Raw genomic sequence first — 17,219 nt, 5'->3', positions numbered from 1 at the left:
ATTCCTCATACACAAGTTGTGCAAAGGAGCATTTCAAACAAGACGCCGGGTAGGTGCAAGGGAACAAATTGCACAACACACTCAGATAATCTTGTACCATCATGTCTGAAATCCTATGCTGTTGAAATAACAAGACCGCAACCAAAAAAAAAGTTGGTTTCATCTTTCGTGCAACTTTGTTTAAAGCCATTGTTCTGCTATTTTTAAACCATTGCTAATTCAATCACTATATAAATAAGCATATTTTTAAATTGACAAACAAGAAAAAGAAACCAAAGTAAGTTTCTAGAATCATAGCTGGAACAGACCACAAGGGCCATCCAGCCCAACCCCCTGCCATGCAGGAATTCACAACTAAAGCACTCCTGACAGATGGCCATTCCGCCTCTGATTAAAGACTTCCAAAGAAGGCGACTCCACCACACTCTGAGGGAGTGTGTTCCACTGTCAGGAAATTCCTTCTGATGTTGAATTGGAATCTTTTTTCCTGTAGCTTGAATCCACTGTTATGTGTTCTAGTCTCTGGAGCAGCAGAAAACAAGCTTGCTTCATCCTCAATATGACATCCTTTCAAATACTTAAATAGGGCCATCATACCACCTCTTAACAGTCTCTTCTCCAAGCTAAACGTACCCAGCTCCCTAAGTCTTTCCTCATAAGACATGGTTTCCAGCCCCTTCACCATTTTGGTATCCTCCCTCTGGAAACATTTTAATCATAAAACTTCAGAAACTCCTGTAGAATACAGGAAAAAAACCCCACATTCTTTCCACGTTATAACCATTCTTGATAAAAGGGATGACAGAAAGTTTTCACAGATTCTCAGAAAACCCTGAATCCTAGAGAGAGAGAGAGAGAAATCATACCACTAACTTAGCTTATTTTTCACAAGCCTGGTAGCACAATCAGTGCTTGGGCTGCTAGTCAATTGATTTCTCTGGCACTAAAAGATACATTAAGATAATAGTCTCAGTTTCTCAGTTTGTCAACTGCCATATGGTAATGAACTGATTCCAAGAAATAATGTACCAGAAAGCTACTACAATCAAGATTCAATAATAGCAAAGGCATATGTCACTGGCTGAGCACATGCTTTCCATGGGCAAGTCCCTAGCATCTCCACATTAAAATAGCTGAGGTGCAGAGTTCAAAAAGACGCTGTCTTGTGTGGGAAAGGTTCTATCTTCCAGCAGGACTGACTGATCTCTCTTCTTCATATGACATCCATACACTTGAGGCTGCCCAAAGGTTGAGAGGAATGCACAAAACTGAAGAGCTGAAAGGAAAGCACAGAAGGCCAGAAGATGCAAGTAAGCTTGCTAGGTGCATTTTAAAGCCAACAGTTCGGGTTATACAAAATACTATCAAGTAGTTTCAATCAGCATACATTTAACTGATACAAGGTAGCCACATAAAATGTGTAGATGTGTTTTATAGTCATACTTTGGAATTAAAGAGATTTTTTTGTGTGCAAATGACCACTACAGAGGAAAAGAAACTTCAGTATTTTCATATACATTTAAAAACAAAAACAACCCCCCCCCCCAAAATACACCACTTAACAACCCCAAAACAAAGGCTTCACAGTATTACAAGTTAAAATTAACCCATGGAATTCAAACACACAATATTTGGTGATAGTCATTATCCTAGACAGCTTTACAAGTCAATAGGACAAAAGATACTTTAGCAATAGCTACTAGAGATGATGTGGTATAGAACTCCCATGATCAGAAATAGTATGCCTTCAACTATCAAATGATGTGACAATCATATTGCATTCACACCCTGCCTGTGAGGTTCCTGAAGACATTTATGTTAGTAATGAAAGGGTGGATTAGACAGACCCATGGTCTAATGCAACAGGACATTTCTGATCAAGCATAATTACAAAAAGCCAGTGGGAGTAACTTCTACAATAATTACAGAACTATTATAAGATTTTAAAGTTTCCAAGATTTTAAAGTATTCATTACGCCAACTGATTGATTTCCTGAACTGAATTCTATATTCATAGAAGAGCTTTTGCTACATACACCAGTGATAGGATTCATGCAGCTCTCCAGATGTTTCAGGACTGCAAATCCAAGGTTTTCCTTTTGTTGACTATGCTAGCTGGGGTTGCTGGGTGTTTCAGTCCAAACATATTTTTTGGGTAGAATACTTCTGGAGGGCAACTACTGATTCCTGCATCTCAATTTGCAAAGACGTTTGGTACAAGGTGTGCTTTTAATTTTTGATTCAAAGAATAAAGCTGCACCAAAGTGTAACCTTATAAACTCTAAATGAATTTCAGGACTACAGGTGGATTCTAGTACAACATGAAAATATTTCAAGTACTGTATCATTAGTGAATTAAACAATGTCTTCTCCAAGAGGGAAGTTTTAAAAGTGTTATATTTCAATTTAAAGAGAATTTACCATTTTACTATACAGTAAAGTATTAATTTTTGAAGAAGTTAACATTATTTTACACCAACCCATCTTATTTCAGTAGTTTGATTGTAATTATGTGGAAAAATGTCAAGTTTCTTTTTGACACCAAAATTAAACAAACAAACAAAAACAACCTTGCAGAAGGTCACTGAAAAGGCACATTTAACAAGCACATTTTAAAAGGAGGAGTTTCCATTTCAACCCCTTGCTACATTGCTGGTTGCTCTGATCTGAATATACTGTAGCATGAAACTCAGAGCCACATCAAAATTCAAAAGGCATTTACTTGTAGGAAGTGTTAACAGCTACCTGTCACAGATCATACATGAAACATTGCATGCATTTGACACACAATGAGGAGATTGCACTAATAATCCTTTCCGTAATACATGTACTTTCAGTGAAACAGGGTCTGGTTACTCATGGCTTTCATGTTTTCCCTCTAAACAATTGTGATTTGTATATTATTGTCCTGAACATACTTGACAATAATCTTACTCTGAAAGTGTATTTAAAAACCCCTTGTAGGTGGCTTAAAGGGTAACTGAATGCTATCTTTCTGAATGTTAGTGTTTTCACAATGCACTAATCATTCTGCTCCACACAAAGATTTTCTATGTGAAGGAGGTACCAAGTGGAGAGGCAAACTAGTGGGCAGTTCATATCCCTCCAATTTTATTTTGATGAGATGTTTTGCTAATGCAAATTCTTCTTCATCCAACATGCCATCATTGTCACAGTCAGCAAGCTTCCAAATTTTCCCCAGGACACTGTTTGGCAATTTGGAGGTCAACATTTCCTTCTTTGCACTGGCTCCAGAGATTCTGCCATTGACTGGTGAGAGAGTGTAAAAGATTTCATCGTATGCAGGTTTATCTTTGGCCACCACCCATTCCTCTTCATCTGCTCCTTCTTTGGCACCTTCCCCATAGCCATGGTCAAATGGCCCTGCTGTGGTGCCTTCAAATGCACCACCGTGCACTTTTTGATTTGGCGTGTTACGTTCTTCTTGGGTCACCAGCGTCATCAGGAATGCAACTTTACTGGCCAGCATGTTATCCACAGCTTCAATCAGCTTTGGCTTCAGGGAATGGAATTTAGTAAAATCATAGTTCTCCAGCAGTTCCTGTGAAATTACAGAAACAAAGTAAGCCAGAATACCTGTCAACAACACCTTGATGAAATTCTTAGGTCTTTGCTGAGATTGATACAGATAACAAAGGCCCTGGACAGATGGGCCTATAATAATAATAATAATAATAATTTTTATTTATAGACCGCTATTCCGCAATGATCATAGCGGTGTACATTAAAATTGCAAAACAATACAAAAAAATTGCAAGGCCTCTCTCCCCCTCAAGATGGTGGTTGGAGGAGGGCTCATTGTCTTCCAGGCCTGGCCTCTCTCCCCCTCAAGATGGTGGTTGGAGGAGGGCTCGTTGTCTTCCAGGCCAGGCCTCTCTCCCCCTCAAGATGGTGGTTGGAGGAGGGCTCGTTGTCATCACTTGCTAGGGGTTGGCCGAGGGCACACCACCCATATGTGCCTCACCACTAGCACGTGATGAGGGCGTCAAAATGGCGGCGCCCTGTACACACGGGTGCCGCCATATTGACGCGACGGATGCTTAGCGTCTGCATGTCACGCCTCCTTGTGACATCGTGAGTGCGCCATTGGAGCAATGCGACGTCACAAGGGCGCTGCAGAAAGAACCCGCTTTTTGCAGGTTCTTTTTGCCCCACGAGGAAGCCACGCGGTTTGTCTGCTGTGGCTTCTTCGTGTGGTAAAACAAGGCACTGGCAGACCGCCCTTTTTGGGTGGCCTGTACCCTGCCAAAGTTAGATTAATCATGCTTTAGAAAGTAATAGTTTAAGAAGGGTACATGTTTAACTGCTTCAAGAAAAATGATTCACATATACAGTAGCATTCCATGAAATATTTCAGAGAAGTTTCAAAAGAAAGCAAAAGCGTTTGAATTGGGAGCATGGCGTATAGGAGAGTCTTCACCACTGATAAACCAACAGCAAGTCCAAAATACACTGTAGAAATAATCCAGTTTGAGATCATGTTAACTGTTCTGGCTCATTGCTAGGGAATTCTGGGAACTGTAGTTTTGTGAGACCTTTAGCCTGTCAGAAAGCTCTGGTCTCCAGTCTCAAACTGGATTATTTCTACAATGTGTTTTGGACTGGCATCTATGGTTCTGTGTTACTGTGGCCCAATATATTTCCCTGCTCAAGACAGTAAGTACTCTTTTACTGAATGGCTGGCAGGGGTATTTCTGCATAATGAAGCCATCATAAATTATTTGTGCCTAATTAAGTAATCATAAATAAGCATGCTCAAAAGCTTGGCTCCAACACAAGAAAGTGATACAAAGAAGCAACAGCTTGTGAAGAAAGGTTCACATTTGAAACATGTTGGCTGAATAAAATAAGCACTTGTTATAAACAACACTTAACAAATGGTTTTTTTAAATTTAAATAACAACACCGGAGTATACCTCTTTTCTCCAAGCATGTTACTGTTTTTCCTTCATTTTGTCATGCATCAATTTAACTAACCACTCATTTCCCTTTTGTTGTACCTGTTCTCCATTTGACAAGAGTATTGGCAGAATGGAATAGAAACAGAAACAGAGCATTGTCCCCAGAAATATTTTCACAACCATAAAGGCTTGTTAGGTACTACGAAACATGATGATGAATCATGTAGATTTCCCTCAGGAGTCTTCTTCTTCCCAACTTAAAATGCATCTAAAGAGGCTGCAATCTGACCTATGTGAGATTCTTTAGCTTCAGTAGTTCTTGAAAATTCTCCCCAAAGTTCTCCCTTGGCCATTGACCTTGGGCACAAGTAATGATACAGGTAATTTTCCCCAATCACTTGAGATATCACAAAAATGACTTTGAGGGGAAATGGTTTTAAAAGCTCCCATTCTTCTCCCGACAGGTTGTTACACACCATCAAAGGCAGTTTGGCCCTCAGAAATGCTTATGAAACTTTAAATAGCAGTTGTTAGAAAATCTAATTTTATTTTGCTGTTGCTGTTTGGTTTCAAGTCATTTCTGATTTACAGTGACTCTAGGGAGACCCGACCCCTATCACTGGATCTTCTTGGCAGAATTTGTTCAAAGGGGGTGGGGTTGCCTTTGACTTCCTCTGAGGCTGAGAGAGTATGACTTGCCCAAGATGACCCAATTGGTTTCTAGGGCCAAGCAGGGATTCAAACCTTGTTCTCCAGCGTTGTAGTGCAATGCTCCAACTGTGTCCAATCTGGCTATGCCATATACAGTACACTGTGACTGACACATACACATGCACACACACACAAGTTGAGTCTCTCTTACCCAAAATGCTTGAAAACATTTGATTTATACATAATGAGATATTTTGGAAATAAAACCCAAGTCTGAACATGAAATTCATTTATGCTTGGCATATATCTTATACCTGAAGTGCCTCGAGGTAATTTTGTACATTATATTTTTAATAATTTTGTGCATGAAACAAAGTGTGTATACTGTTCAATGAGTACACAATTATGTATACTGTGATATAAGTACTGATACATATACACAAACACACACACACACACACACACACACACACAGCATACTTTGCTATGCTATTTAAATGTGTCCCCCACATCTGTCCTGTAAATATCCACCTCTGCCTCTACTCCCTTTTGCAGAACAATACAGTGGACCCTCATTATATGTTGGGGTTTGGTTCCAAGATCCCCAGTGGATAACAAAATCAGTGGATGCTCAAATCCCATTCAATATAATGACATAGCAAAATGGTGTCCCTTATAAAAAATGGAAAATCAAGGTTTGATATTTGAAATGTATACTTTTTTTGAACATTTTCAAACTGTGGATACTTGAATCAGTGTATAAAAAATCTGTGTAAAAGAAGGGCTGACTGTATATCAATTCTGTTCTGTGAAAGGACTTCCAGTAGTGATGATAGTAGAAACAATGAACTGCTACAAAATTTGCACATAAAGACTGATACTGGAATCTAAAAAGTAATCTTACAGTGGTTTTTTGTGGGTTTTCGGGCTGTGTGGCCATGTTCTAGAAGAGTTTATTCCTGACATTTCACTAATATCTGTGCCTTACATCTGCAGAGAATGCTGACCTGGAAGTGTTTTAGCATATGCACATCACTACCAGAATCCAGTCTAACTGGATAAGAAATTCTGGAGATTTTTGCAGTGCTAGGGTCTAATTCTGTGGGAATTCAGCGCATTCTAAGAGATTTAAAAAATGGTTCAATCCGTTTGGAAGCCAGTTTTATAAGGCTGCTTTTTCCTCTTTTGTAGCATTATGTAGTGGTTATAGTATCTGAGATGTAGCAATTAGAGTGATTTAGGGCTGGGGAGACCTAGGTTCAAATCACCACTGAGCCATGAAGTCCACTGGGTAAATCTGGTTATTGCTTCTCAGGCCATTGTACCTCTTAGACAGGTGAGACATGTGTTTCAAGCAGAGGGATGCCACACTCTGAAATAGCTGCATTTCCTACTATGAACTTCTTAAGACTGTTCTCTCTGTGTGCGTAGTATGTGTGGTTAACCATATATTCCACCTTGGAAAAGTGATAAATATACAAATGCATTGTACCTGCATTTTCTTGACTTCTGGGAAATCTCCTGGTGAGATATGGTGCTCTAGTTGTAACTGACGATAAATTTCAGGTAGTTTGTTGATCAGTTCCCTCTTCTTATTTTCTTTTCCAAATACAGCAGGCATTTCCTTCTTCAGCTGGCTAATGATATAAGCATGCACCTAAAAACAGAACAGCAGTGTGGGTTTAGAGTCATCTGTGTCTTTCCTAGGCCCTATTAAATGTAAACAATAACAACATCTCAAGATATACTTATTTTAAAAATATTTGGTAGATTGCATAAAAATGAGAAAAAGAATATTAAGATTAAGTTTGAGATGCTCTTCATACATTTCTTTTGGCTTTGTGAGGGCTAATCTGCCCAAGAAAAATGAAATTCACTTACTCAAAGTGAAAGCAATAAGGGCTGAATTTTGCAACAAGTTAGGCAGAAGTGCTGCTTCCTATTCATGAAAACCACAAGAACATGCCTTTGCAAGACAAAGGGGGTTTAGCTGACAACAAATGGTTCTTCTCACAAAAGTTGTGGCTTTCTTGGAGGAAATAATGTTATTTCCTTTAAAAATCCCAACAAAGGGTATGCATTTTTTCTTTGGACATAAAAATAAGAGAATCTCTTAGTTAAAAGAGGGATGGGATGAGACAATGATTTGGATGGACTGTAACAAATATGTTATATAAGTGTGTGCGTGTGCATTTATGTAGCAAAAGATCCACAACTTCTGCATCTACAGACAACCATAAAGAGATTTCAGGGTAAGCAGTGCACTGTAATTACAGGAACCTGTGAGTGCCATTATGAAGTTCAAGAAGAAAAGTCAAGCAATTCCTGTCCAGAAGAAATTAAAATATTAATTGTGTATTATATTTAGCAGATAGTGTAAAATTACTGAAACTGACTTATTGACTTATACGTTTTATACTGACTGAATTTTCAATTTTGCCATCACAAGAACAAATCCCAGGCCTGCTCCCTCTCAGCAATCACTCAGTACACCAATGATATCAAGCACTTAACCATACCTCCCCAAATACTGATATAAATATACATGTAATAGAACAAAGGTAAGTGGGGGGGGGGGGGAACCCAGGAAAAAAATCACACAGAGTAAGGGAGGTAAGGACCCAAACAGATGCTAATGAAGATCCCTGATCAAAAATAGAAAGAAAGATTGCCATTATAGTTCAAGTAGCTCAAGAAATGATTCTTGGCAAGACTTTCTGCAGGTGATCCATTTAAACTGAGCCATGCATGCAGAATCCATGTGTGCAAATGAGTGCTGGATGTGGTCTGTGCACACTGGACAATGTTATACAAAAACAAATAGATAAAGGTGTTAGAGGAAAAATCCTAAGAGGAAAAATAGGAGGTAAGTGAGAGGGGGAGACAACGACAGCAGGAGAGGAAACTGAGGGAATAAAAAAATCAACATAAATGGGGTACTGTAACATGAAACCAGAAAATTTCAATGGAAGGAAGGAAAGATGTAAATTTTATCCCATTCTCGTTACATGGCTTATATAGATAAAGTCCATTTGAACACATTTGTAATGGACATACATGTTGGTTAGAAGTTATTACCTGCATACTGGCAGTCTGATTAGTTGAATATTAAGAAATATGAGCAACAAAATACACTATGTCTGTCTGTGGCAAAATGATTCAGATTCAATCCCAATGACATAGGCATAGGAGTGAAGAGGGGAGAAACGTTTTAGTTCTGTACAGTATTTTGAACAGCTTCTTCATCAAGGACATCAGTTTGGCCCACTGAATTTTTTTTTTTTACTTAAAACATCCCCTTAATAATTATTTTATGTCAAATAAAACTAAAGAACATACACCGTTTGTGAAAAACTTTAGGTAAGAGAAGTTTAGAAGTTTAAAATTTTCATACCAGATGAGAAGCATTCTTCTCTGACTAAAGCAGTAAAAGTGTGTGCTCATAAATGCTGCCCCACCACATTCGGAAAGCATCCTATATCAGATTATTGCCAAGACCCTCCCCTTTGAATCCTCTAGCAGTTAATACTCTGAATTGCCACAATAATAAAGTCTCCAGCCTTCTCCACTAACAGTTTTGTTGAACTGAGACTGATTCTGGGAGAGACCTGGGATCAAGCCTGGCTGGTGGATCTGGCGTGGATGTTAAAAGATATAGATTGTTGCCAAAACCCAACATTGTCATCACTGGTAAAGGTAAAAATGAGGAATTCTGGGAATCCTACATACATGCCACGTAGTTAAATTATTTTTTTTTCAAAATAGTAGTACAGTACAAATCTGTAACATTATTTAAGAACACTAAATGTTATTTTGCTCCCTTTGGAACATATCCCAGACTTTCATTAACTTGACACTTACAAGATGTGTTGGACTATGACTCTCCTAACCCACTAGCCATATTGGCTGGAGGATGATAGGAAATGTTGTCCATACACATCTAGAGGGTATCAGGTTGGAACTGTTGTTTCCATTTGCCTTTGCAACACGTCATGTGGCCTCTCTCCATCCCAGAATTCATCAACAAAAAGTCTTCCTCTCAAGATAATATGGGATCATTACATTTAGTATGTTTACAGAAAACAATTATCCACCAAGAATTAATGATACAAAAGCTTTGATTTGCATGACACAAACACTATCCATGCATACATGCACGCACATCTACCCAAATGTTTGGACGTAAATCATTAAGGAGATTAAGCACAATTCTTAAGCCTACTAATGTGAAAGATTTTTCACACTACATAATTGTAGCAGTATGCTCCTACTTTGAACTGTCATGGACAAATCCTAAACAATTCTGGAATTTGCAGTTTAGAGAGGCGTACTCAGCCAGAGAGCAAAACTCTCCAAATCATGTAAGATGCAACCATGGCAGTTAATGTAGATAGTGTTATCAAGATGTGTTGAACTACAACTCCAAATGCCTCTAGATTGCACAACTATTCACCATGCTGGCTGGGGATGAAGAGAGTTGTAGCCCATTACATCTGGAGGGCACCAGGTTAACAGTAAAAGACTTGGCCCATTTGTGAAAGGATAAAATGTGGATAGTTTGAAAATATATACGGGGGCTAGCAAAGTTCTATGCCAAATATTAAGTAAACATGCCTTTGTGAAAGGCCTCCGGTTAATGACTAATCCTTTAAGATGTGCTTGTTTTGTTAGACTAATTATCACTAAGTTGAAAATTCCCCACAAAAATGGCTTTTTGTTCCATGTGCATATCAAGAAAACATGCTTTCTACAAATCACTCACATATCGAAATCAAAGACTTCCTTGGCAGAAGAAAATTTGCAGTCATTCTGCTGCTCAACACATATCTTTTACATTAAAATTTAGTGGATAATGAATACCAACCAAAGATAGGATGTTTAAAAATGCATGCATCAATTGTTGGAATGCCTTCCTTAGTGCTCCCACCCCTCTCCATCACTCAGCTGATTACGCTGCTTCGGATGCCTCACATGCTTTTCACAGATAGGACTGTTTCCAGTCTTCAAAACATTCAACCGATTACATGGAGCTGAGCAATGTTAGAAGGTCTGATAAGACCCTGGGGTTGCTAAGGAGCTGACAATTAACTTGCTTTATTATTTTGACATGAGAGGAATTCCAAGAACATCTTAGGAAGGGAAGGCAAGGGCAAAATAAGAAACTACATCATGAGGTCATCTTCTTTCTTTTTAAACACAATATTATGTAAGCATTATTTTACTTATTATCAGCTCCATGAACTTATTTCAAAGTTTAAATTCAATTTGGACTAAACCTATGGTTTGCCCAATTAAGTACCCACGTACCTGCTTTTTTTTTTCCCTAGGAATAAGTTGGTCTTCCTTCCTTCTTTGGCTGACTCCCAATACTTTTGGTTTGGATTCTAAGCCAATTTAAGAAAATTTCAGGAAAGAAAGTCTCCTGTTCTCACTAACCTGCAGCACACTCCCACCCCACCCACCTAAATTTACTTTGTGGGCAGGGTACTTTGTACAAAACGTGGCACCTTTTCAACTGTGTACAATAACAGCATTCCCACAGTTTGCCTCTTTAAAAAAGAATTATTTGCTACTGTTCTATCAGAGCAGTGTGGTTAACTCCAGGCTTTTGGGGACTGTCAAACCCCTCAGTTTTGAAATGTGAGGAAGGAGTTCTTCTTTAGTGAGGCCTTGTAGTTGAGGTGGCGCTGAAGGGCTCCTGTGTTGCCACTCACAGGGATGGCAAATATTGTTTATAGTAATCTTTATAATTTAAAGTATTCACCATCAACTAGTGACAAAATAAGTGCTCTCTGGAGCTTCCTCACCCATCAGGCTTCCCTCTATTGAGAACCCCTTCCTCAAAATGAGCAACAAGGCATGCATGCACTGCAGAGCATTTCACGACCACCTGCTTTCTCAAGTGCTGAAGCTGGCAAGAAATCAGCAGTGGGTTGCCTAGTTGGGTCAATATATATGGCAGTGGCTGGTAGGGATGCAAACTAAACTAATCAGGTGATAGCATTTCTATAAACAGGCTCTTCTGTCACTGGAAGATTAAATTAAACCTCTTAATTTTACATCAGTGCAAACAAACAAAAGAGGATGTCTCCATTCCTATGTCACCTAAAGTAACTGGGAGGTGCAATCATATTTAAAAAGAACTGGCGGGGGTATGAGTATTGAACATTATTTTTAAAAATAAACTCTAGGAGGAACTTGATCGTTTTCACAGGAATGTTACTGTGTTCTCATTCTCCTGATTGTTCAGTATGCTAATCTGTTAAACAATAATCACATTCCTTTATATTGTCAACAAAATTTATGCAGATAATCCATTGCTACATAGCATATGAAGAAGGGAACACATTTTACCTTTGCAAGCCGTGATCTCTTGATAAGGTCATTCAGTTTCCTCACAGTTGCCTTCTGGGGAAGGTTCTGGATATCCCGGAACAGATCCTGTGCCTCCACCTCAAACAGCTTTCGGTTCTCTGTGTTTTGCAGGGGCATGGCCCAAAAAGAACCAATGTAGACACGTAATACTTCTGGAGTGTTAATCACTTTTCCCAAAGACCACATGAGCGCACCGTAGACTCTCATTAATTGCTGGGTGTCTACTTGGTCAGCCTTATTCAACACCACTCGGATTTTGTCATCCTGACCCCGGAATGCTTTGATTGCTTCTGAAAACTCATCAGAAATATCAAGTTTATGGGCATCAAATAAAAGGATAATGCGATCAACTCGCTCACCAAACCACCGTAGGACCTCACAGAAATCATACCCTGAAAAAGCCAGCAAATAATGAAAGATTATCAAATATGACCATGCTTAGAACTCTATCTAATTTCAGAATTATATAGAAGCCACTGTAATTCTCTAACATCAGTCTTTTAGGCTTGGACATAATTTTATAATGCAAACAATGCTTTGGAGAGTAACATGCTCAGATTCTGCAGTTGGACATACAGAAATGCCCTGGGTGAACAGTGCAAAAAACTTGCATGGAGTATCACTCAGAGAAACTTTCTGTAATTTCAAACTGGCTTTAAAGAAAAGAAAGAGGGTTGTTTTTAATCACAAGGGGTAGAACAATACAGACTGACAATAACACAATGCTCTAAACATATATGCATAAATCCAATGCTCAGCCCCAAATAAAGTAGGGTCAATGAATTAATTGATCTTATATTAAGTGTTGACTTAACAAAGTCAACATTTATCAAATTCCCATTGATTCGATGTGTTTAATGTAACCACCACTAACAATTATATTTTTGCCATAGTGTCACATAAATGTATCTTATACTAAATCAAACCACTGACCCATCTAGCCTAGTACTGTCTATCCTGACTACCATACATACCTCCATGGTCACAGGCTACCAATCAGATTTGTGTATTAATAATAATAATAAAATCTTTATTTATATCCCGCCCTTCCAAAAAGATCAGGGCGGCTTACAATATGCAACGAGTATTGACATCAACAAGGGCAAACAGTGTTAATTCAGAATGGGGGGCAACATTTCACAAGTAAGTGAATACTATGAAGCTCTGTCAAAGAGCTCACCCCCAAATTTAGAGGACATTACCAAACATGCCCCTTCCTTTGACTCCAGTCTCTTCAACACCCTATTAACAAAACAGCTGTAATGGACAGAGGATTATATTTCCATTAAAGGAATAAGCCTATGTTTAAAGGTCCCAATTAATAGAAATGATAATTAATACAATATATATAATCCTTTTAAAAACAAGGGTGGAAATCATACAGAATTCTGGCCACTTCTAACTACTCCCTCACATCCCAGATCTTTCTATCGTATTTTTTTTCCTCAGCTGAAAGATGAAAACTGCCACATCTGGACAGCCACCTAACAGAAGCAAAATTCCTCAGGATTTGTTTTGATTTTTCTACCTCCAGCTTCTCTTATGGTATATCTTTCAAATAATGTGCTCTAGCTATAAGTGAGGGTTGTTGATTTTTTTTTGTTTACAAAACAAATGTCATCTCATAGAGACAGGAGAGCATGAAACATCAATTTTTTAAACCAAACAATAACAGACAGAGACATCACGGAAAGTTGTCACCATGCAAGGGGAATAGACTTTCATGAGGATTAAGTTGGGAATAAGTCCTTCTGAATGCAATAAGGATTATTGCTTACATCCAAGTAGCTACACAGAGGATTAAATTGTTAGTCCCCCCCCCTCCCCAATCAGAGCAGGTCATTACAACCTGCATTTTATTTTATTCTTTGAATCAAAAACATTTTAGAAAAATACTTTTGTGATATGGTGTCTGTCTGCTCTATTGTTTTAATTATAATACTTTACTTCTTTGTAACCTTTGTTTATCCTTTCACTTAGTTTGTTTGGTGTTAAGTGTGAAGTGGGGAAAAAGGAGGATATACTGTATTTTCTGGTGTATAAGACTAATTTTTAACCCAGGAAAATCTTCTCAAAAGTTGGGGGTCATCTTATACGCCGGATGTTGTCTTATAGGGCAGGTGCTGAAACTTCTGAGCCAGAATGGAGAATCTGCGTCGCTGCATATGGTGGGGGGAGCTCAAAAACGGCCGTGGCCGCATCCCCACCATATGCAACGATCGTATGAAAGTAGCTACCGCTTTGATAGTCCTGGAGACAGGGAGGGCTGGGAAGGCAGGGAGAGCTGACCAATCCAAGAAGGCTTTGTATACAACAAGGTTTCCTGCTAAGTACCTGCATGTCATTTGAATTAAAATTACCATATTGAAATCAAATCCGATATTTTTTTAAAATTTTATTTGGTGTGCGTTGGAAGAGGGTTAGTCTTATACGGTGAGTATATCCCAAACTCTATATTTTAGCTGGAAAAGTTGGGGGTTGTCTTATACAGCCAGTCATCTTATACGCCGGAAAATACAGTACATTATCTTATCACAAAGCAAACTCACCTCTACTGAGTCTCTGTTTTTCCCCTGAAAGAATACCAGGGCTATCTATGATGCTAATACTCTTCAGAACCTGATTAGGTAACTGAGCACACATGAACCTACAAAGAAAAAGAAAAAATATTCCATTATTATAACAAACTTCTTTTCAGTGCAAATGAGAAAACCTCTACGCTATTTCTTAACAGCAAATAATAGAGTACTGTTTGCCCTTTCTCCCAGCATATAGAAAATGATAATATCATTAGAGCAATTTCTAATTGTGAAAAAGGATTCAAGCTTTTAGAGTTAGATAGCAGGGGTTTGCGGTGTACCCTGTGAACTTCCACAACCACCAGTATGGTAAGAATATAAGAAAAGAAAAGGCTTTCAATGTGAAGAGAGAAGCCAGACAAGCCTGCTTAGAGACAGCTAATCACAGCCTTCACAATGCTGCGAAAGGCGGGGAGAGCTTTGGGGGATATAACCTAAGGCTTGCCTGTAAAAGAGTTAGCTAGGGCAGTCAGAGACAGGGTGAAGATCTGAATATGGCTCTGAGAGCTGGGAATGTCAAAAGAATTCAGGGATTTCACATGCAACCTATTTGTTATATAATATATATTTATGGTTTTTCCTATCTACAACTGTTCCTGACTTTACATTTAAGAACTGAAAGGGGATGTACTAATCAACACAGCTGCTTGACCAGTATAGTGGACACTTTCTGGCCTGAGTACCAGATCCAGGGTAAAGAGCAAGGTGAGTGACAGGAGTCCAAAGGAACTGGAACTGCAGGGCCAGCTTGGAGTTCCATCACACTCAACATGAAGGCAGACATTTGGAAAAGCTCAATGTGCATGCATTAGGATTGTGCTGGCTGCTTTCTCATGCTCATAATACAATGATATCTAGGGCCACCATGTATAATCTTGCTTCTGCACCCAAGTTAAGACGTACAGCTGGATGAAAACCATTCCTGTCATATAATCTAACAGAAAGAACAAGAGTGGCATTGGTTGGTCCCCTTCCGGAAAACCTTCCATCTACACTTTCCTCATCCCTGCTAGGTAGCAAGAATACAGATACTGTAATTTATATAGATGTATCAAGGGCCATGCTGTAAAGACACTATCTGTAACATCTGTATCTTTATTTTCCCCAACACAGAGTCATGATTTAATGTAGCCTTCTTCACTCTAGTGCCTTCCAACTATGTTGGACTACTTTGAGGACCCCTCAGCCTGATGTAATACAAGTACATTTTCATCATTCCCACTACTGAGAGCATTAGGTTGGGTAAGACAGTTTAATGTCACGATAAAATTGAGTATGATTACAGCTGAAAACAAAAATATTATTCAGACCTGTTCATGGCTGAATTGGCTTTGAAACTTTATTTCATATATAAAAATATATTTCTCAACTTGGATCCATCAAGATGTGTTGAACTACAACTCCAAACGCTTCTAGATGTGACTTGTTTAACGACTTTTTCGTGGATAAAACTTCTCGTATAAGCGAAGGTCTGAATGCCGACATTATCGCAGAACCTAGGGTAGAAGTGTCCAGAGCCTCCGTGGACTATGTTACACTGGATCAGTTTGAGTTGGTTAGTACCGAGGATGTGGACAAGATCCTCGGAAGTGTTCGGAAAACAACCTGCTCTCTTGATCCCTGTCCCTCGGGGTTAGCAGCCCAGGGGGGACCGGCGGTAACACTTTTGTTGCGCCGGATAATTAATACATCTTTCAGGGATGGGCAATTTCCTTCGGATCTCAAATTAGCCATAGTAAAACCGATCCTAAAAAAGCCCTCCCTTGACCCCCTGGTTCATAATAATTATCGGCCTGTTTCGCTGCTACCATTTCTGGGAAAGGTGATCGAGAGGGCGGTTGCGATCCAGCTTCAGGCGGTCTTGGATGAAACGGATTATCTAGACCCATTTCAAACTGGCTTCCGGGCGGGTTACGGGGTTGAGACGGCCATGGTCGCCCTGGTCGATGATCTCCGTCTGGGCATTGATAGGGAAAGCGTGTCCCTGTTGGTGCTCTTGGACATCTCAGCGGCTTTCGATACCATAGACCATGGTATCCTTCTGGGGCGCCTGGCAGAGGTGGGAATCGGGGGCACTGCGCTCCAGTGGTTCCGGTCCTACCTCTCTGGGAGGTCCCAGATGGTGCAGCTGGGAGACGTGTGCTCCAGTGAGCGGGCCCTTAAAACCGGGGTCCCTCAAGGAGCCATTCTATCTCCCATGCTATTTAACATCTACATGAAACCGCTGGGAGAGATCATCCGGAGACATGGGGCGCGGGGTTATCAGTACGCTGATGACACCCAAATCATTTTCTCTATGTCTCCGACTGATGCAGTGACTGGGGATGGCGTCTCTTCTCTCGTGGCCTGTCTAGAGTCAGTAATGGACTGGATGAGGGAAAACCGACTCAAGCTAAATCCAGAGAAAACGGAGGTACTAGTGATAGGTTCCCCTGGTCCAGGAATGGTGGTGGTTCCACCTGTTCTGAATGGGGTCACGCTCCCCGTGAAGGACTCCGTGCGCAGTCTGGGGGTGCTTCTTGACTCGTCCCTTCACCTGACTGCTCAGGTGAATGCGACGGTCAAGAGTACCTGTTATCAGCTTCGGCTGATTCGCCAGCTGCGCCCATACCTGGCCCAGAGGGACCTAGAAACTGTTGTACATGCTCTGGTAACTTCGAGACTGGATTTCTGCAATGTACTCTACATGGGG

General features: G+C 39.8%; 1 protein-coding gene across 1 annotated transcript in view; it reads right to left on the bottom strand.

Annotated features, from left to right (window-relative positions):
- Positions 1-569: 569 nt before the first annotated feature.
- EHD4 (EH domain containing 4) overlaps positions 570-17,219 on the bottom strand; it is a 34,461-nt gene continuing 17,811 nt past the window's right edge. The window contains exons 3-6 of the mRNA XM_042445878.1: positions 14,498-14,595; positions 11,928-12,340; positions 7,066-7,230; positions 570-3,562 (exon numbers count right to left, since the gene is read on the bottom strand). Of these exons, the coding sequence (XP_042301812.1) occupies positions 3,026-3,562; positions 7,066-7,230; positions 11,928-12,340; positions 14,498-14,595 (1,213 nt within the window). The 3' untranslated portion in view covers positions 570-3,025. The remainder of the gene's footprint in view (positions 3,563-7,065; positions 7,231-11,927; positions 12,341-14,497; positions 14,596-17,219) is intronic.

Source organism: Sceloporus undulatus, chromosome 1, assembly GCF_019175285.1.
Source record: "Sceloporus undulatus isolate JIND9_A2432 ecotype Alabama chromosome 1, SceUnd_v1.1, whole genome shotgun sequence".
In the NCBI taxonomy this organism is placed as follows: domain Eukaryota; kingdom Metazoa; phylum Chordata; class Lepidosauria; order Squamata; family Phrynosomatidae; genus Sceloporus; species Sceloporus undulatus.
Note: the sequence above shows the minus strand (reverse complement) of the source record. Positions and strands in the feature narration are given on the sequence as shown.